The sequence below is a fragment of the Vollenhovia emeryi genome, unplaced genomic scaffold, assembly GCF_000949405.1.
Source record: "Vollenhovia emeryi isolate VEMERY1.0 unplaced genomic scaffold, V.emery_V1.0 DF942412.1, whole genome shotgun sequence".
In the NCBI taxonomy this organism is placed as follows: Eukaryota; Metazoa; Arthropoda; class Insecta; order Hymenoptera; family Formicidae; genus Vollenhovia; species Vollenhovia emeryi.
In genome coordinates this window covers 509-3,823 of record NW_011963954.1, presented here as the reverse complement: position 1 = coordinate 3,823, position 3,315 = coordinate 509, and the positions used below count along the sequence as shown (strand labels likewise).

At 50.1% G+C, this 3,315-nt stretch overlaps 2 protein-coding genes across 2 annotated transcripts; both read left to right on the top strand.

Moving 5' to 3' along the window:
- Positions 1–103: 103 nt before the first annotated feature.
- On the top strand, positions 104–1,302 carry LOC105568948 (the record flags this gene model as incomplete). Its single annotated transcript, XM_012025031.1, has 2 exons — positions 104–1,133; positions 1,183–1,302. Coding segments are annotated over 2 exons (1,049 nt in total), but the record flags the coding sequence as incomplete, so codon positions are not given.
- Positions 1,244–3,000, top strand: LOC105568938. The gene is made up of 2 exons (XM_012025020.1): positions 1,244–1,456; positions 1,501–3,000. The coding sequence occupies exons 1-2, from the start codon at positions 1,244–1,246 to the stop codon at positions 2,998–3,000; spliced, it is 1,713 nt and encodes a 570-aa protein (XP_011880410.1).
- The last annotated feature ends 315 nt before the right edge of the window (positions 3,001–3,315 follow it).

The following is a 3,315-nucleotide window of genomic DNA, read 5'->3' as shown; positions in this document are numbered from 1 at the left end:
GCAGGCAAGGAGTGTACTCGGACACGAGGAGTCGTGTCACTCACGCTACGCTCGACACCTTCCAACTCAACTGCCACAATTCAAGTTCATGTCCTCCGGACAGTTACAACAATCGTACCATATTTCGAAGCAGAACCGGAAGAATGGCCGCATCTCAGAAACTTGGCATTTGCCGATCCAGACTGTCTCATCCCGCGGCCAGTTGACATCCTCATCGGCGCAGATGCATACGGGCAAATCATCAAGCCCAATATCATTAGGCATTCTCCACTCATGCCGATAGCGCAACTCTCCATTCTCGGATGGCTCGTTCTTGGATCAGTCAATAGAGAAGCAACACGCACATCAACGCATCATGCTGCTACTCAATTCAACGAGGATGCTCTTAATGAGTTATTGACGAAATTTTGGAATCAAGAGGAGGTGCCTACTCACGATGTCACTCAGCTCACTCCTAACGAGCAGAGGTGCGAGAAGCACTTCAATACTACACACTCTCGTGATTCTTCAGAGAGGTACATCGTCAGGATTCTACTCAATTCACCAGACGATCTTTTGGGTGATTCTTACAACGTCGCTCATCAATGTCTGAAGGGATTACGCAGACGATTCTCAAGGGATGTGAATGATCAACGTCTCTATCAACAATTCATGATTGAGTACGAGACACTCAACCACATGACGAAGGCATCATTCATCTCCAGTCATCGCTCACAATTTCACCTGCCACATCTCGGTGTTCTCAAGCCTGACAGTACTACAACGAAGCTGCGGTTCGTTTATAATGGCTCCAGCGCATCCACATCAGGCTACTCTGTCAACGACCTCATGTACACTGGAGCAAAATTACATCTGAACATCTCAGAGGTTCTACCATGGATACGTAGACATCGTCACATGTTCGCTACGGACATCACCAAAATGGACAGACAGATTCAGACTCACAAGGATGACTGGGAGTTACAGCGGATACTCTGGATGGACAATCAGCTCAATGAGGTGCCATATCATTCAACAACGGTCACTTACGGGACGAAGGTCGCACCATTCTCAGCCTTACGGTCCTTGTTACAATTAACAGAAGACGAAGGACATAGTTTCCCACTGGCTGTGCCAGTTATCACTCACGGCAGGTATGTCAATGATATATTTGGTGGTGCAGATACAATACAACAATTGCAGGAGGTCGCACATCAACTAAAGGGCCTCTGCAAGGCGGGCGGCTTCCCACTGGCAAAATGGCATGCAACTCATCTCGACATACTCAAGACTGTCACCGACAGCGAAGACCAAGGCTCACAAATCACCTTTGACGATTGCGCAACCAAGATACTCGGACTCAAATGGCTCCCTCAAGAAGATACCCTTGCATTCTCAACCCGAAGCTCACGCTCGGAAGGCAGACTCACAAAACGCCTCGTCTTATCTGAAGTGGCTCAGATACTCGATCCACTTGGTTTTGCATCACCTGTCGTGATCAAGGCCAAAATTCTCTTGCAGGAGCTGTGGCTGCACAAGCTCCAATGGGATGATCCACTGCCATCCCAGCTCTCAGCCCGGTGGCTCATCATCAGAGAAGAACTCACAAGCTTGGCCAAGCTCTCAATACCACGGTGGCTCAACACGTGGAGCGACTCGCAAGTGGAACTTCATGGATTCTCTGATGCTTCTCAATTGGCAATGGCTGCAGTCATATACATATCCGTTCACGACTCAAACGGCGCCACGTTCTCACTTGTGTGCTCCAAGACTAAGGTAGCACCTCTCAAGCGGCTCTCAATCCCGCGACTTGAACTCACGGCTGCTCTACTGCTCTCTCGACTCATGCAATACGTCAAAGCCACTTTGAACATGGACGTAACGGCAACTCGTATGTGGACGGACTCTCTAGTGACACTTTCGTGGATCAGATCTCATGCATCACGCTGGAAGGATTTTGTCAGAAACAGGGTGGCTCAAATTGAAGAAATCACTCCAGCTGCTCACTGGAGATACATACCTGGAACTTCCAATCCGGCTGATGGCGCATCACGAGGCCTCACGACTGCTCAACTTCAAGGTCAATCACATTGGTGGACGGGACCACCATGGATACTCAAACCAGACTCATGGCCGTCGCAACCTGCACTCTCTGAAGAATTGAGTGCAACAGAAGCTCGTCCAGGCGTTTCGCTATTGACGGTTACGCCAAGGACTGAATATCAATGGGAACGCATCTACAGGTACTCAAGCCTCACTAAACTATTGAGGATTACAGCTCTCTGTTTCAGATTCGTCTCACGGTTGAGGAAAGTCCACGACTCATTGCCTGTCAGACACATCTCTCCAGAGACCTTGGAGAAAGCGAGGCTCTTCTGGATTCAGGCAACTCAAGCAACGTACTTCTCGCACGAGCTCAAGGCATTACGGGCAGACTCACCGTTGGCAAAGGCGCACGCATTCAACAGATTGACTGCATACATCGACGCTCAAGGAGTCAATCGCGTCGGCGGACGACTCGCTCACGCAGCTCCTTCACTCGATGCGATACATCCTGTACTATTGCCTCGTCACTCTCAGCTATCATCATTGATCATCGCTCACGCTCATCAACGGACTCTACATGGAGGCACGCAGCTTACGCTGTCGCACATCCGACACCAATACTGGATTCTCGGCGGGAGGGCTCCTGTCAAGTCTCACATTCTGCGGTGTGTCACGTGTGCTCGGCAGAGGGGGATCCGTGCTCATCAATTGATGGGCCAACTACCTCTCTCTCGGGTTACGCAGGCACGACCGTTCACTCATACAGGTGTGGACTACGCAGGGCCACTCACCGTCAAAACATGGAAAAGAAGAGGTGCCAAGACCACTAAAGACTGGATTTACGTTTTTGTCTGCTTCTCAACTTCAGCAGTACACCTAGGGGCGGTTAGTGACTACTCATCCGAAGGGTTCATTGCCGCCTATCGACGCTTCTCATCCAGACGCGGCATCGCTCACACCTTACAATCAGACTGAGGCACCAATTTCATCGGCGCGGATACGGCTCTCAAACGGCTCTTTATCCAGAGCACTCAAGACCATCAGCGAGTTTCTCACCTGCTCTCGCAAGACAACACACGATCGGAGTTCAATCCCCTAGCGACACTTCACATGGGAGGAAAATGGGAGGCCGTCGAAAAATCAAAGGTATCATCTACGGCGCACTATTGGAGAAAGCGTGCTCACCTTTGAGGAGCTCACCAAATTGCTCACTCAAAGTGAGGCAATTCTCAACTCGTGACATCTCTAATCATTGAGTGACGACTCAGAAGACATCTCAGCACTCACGCC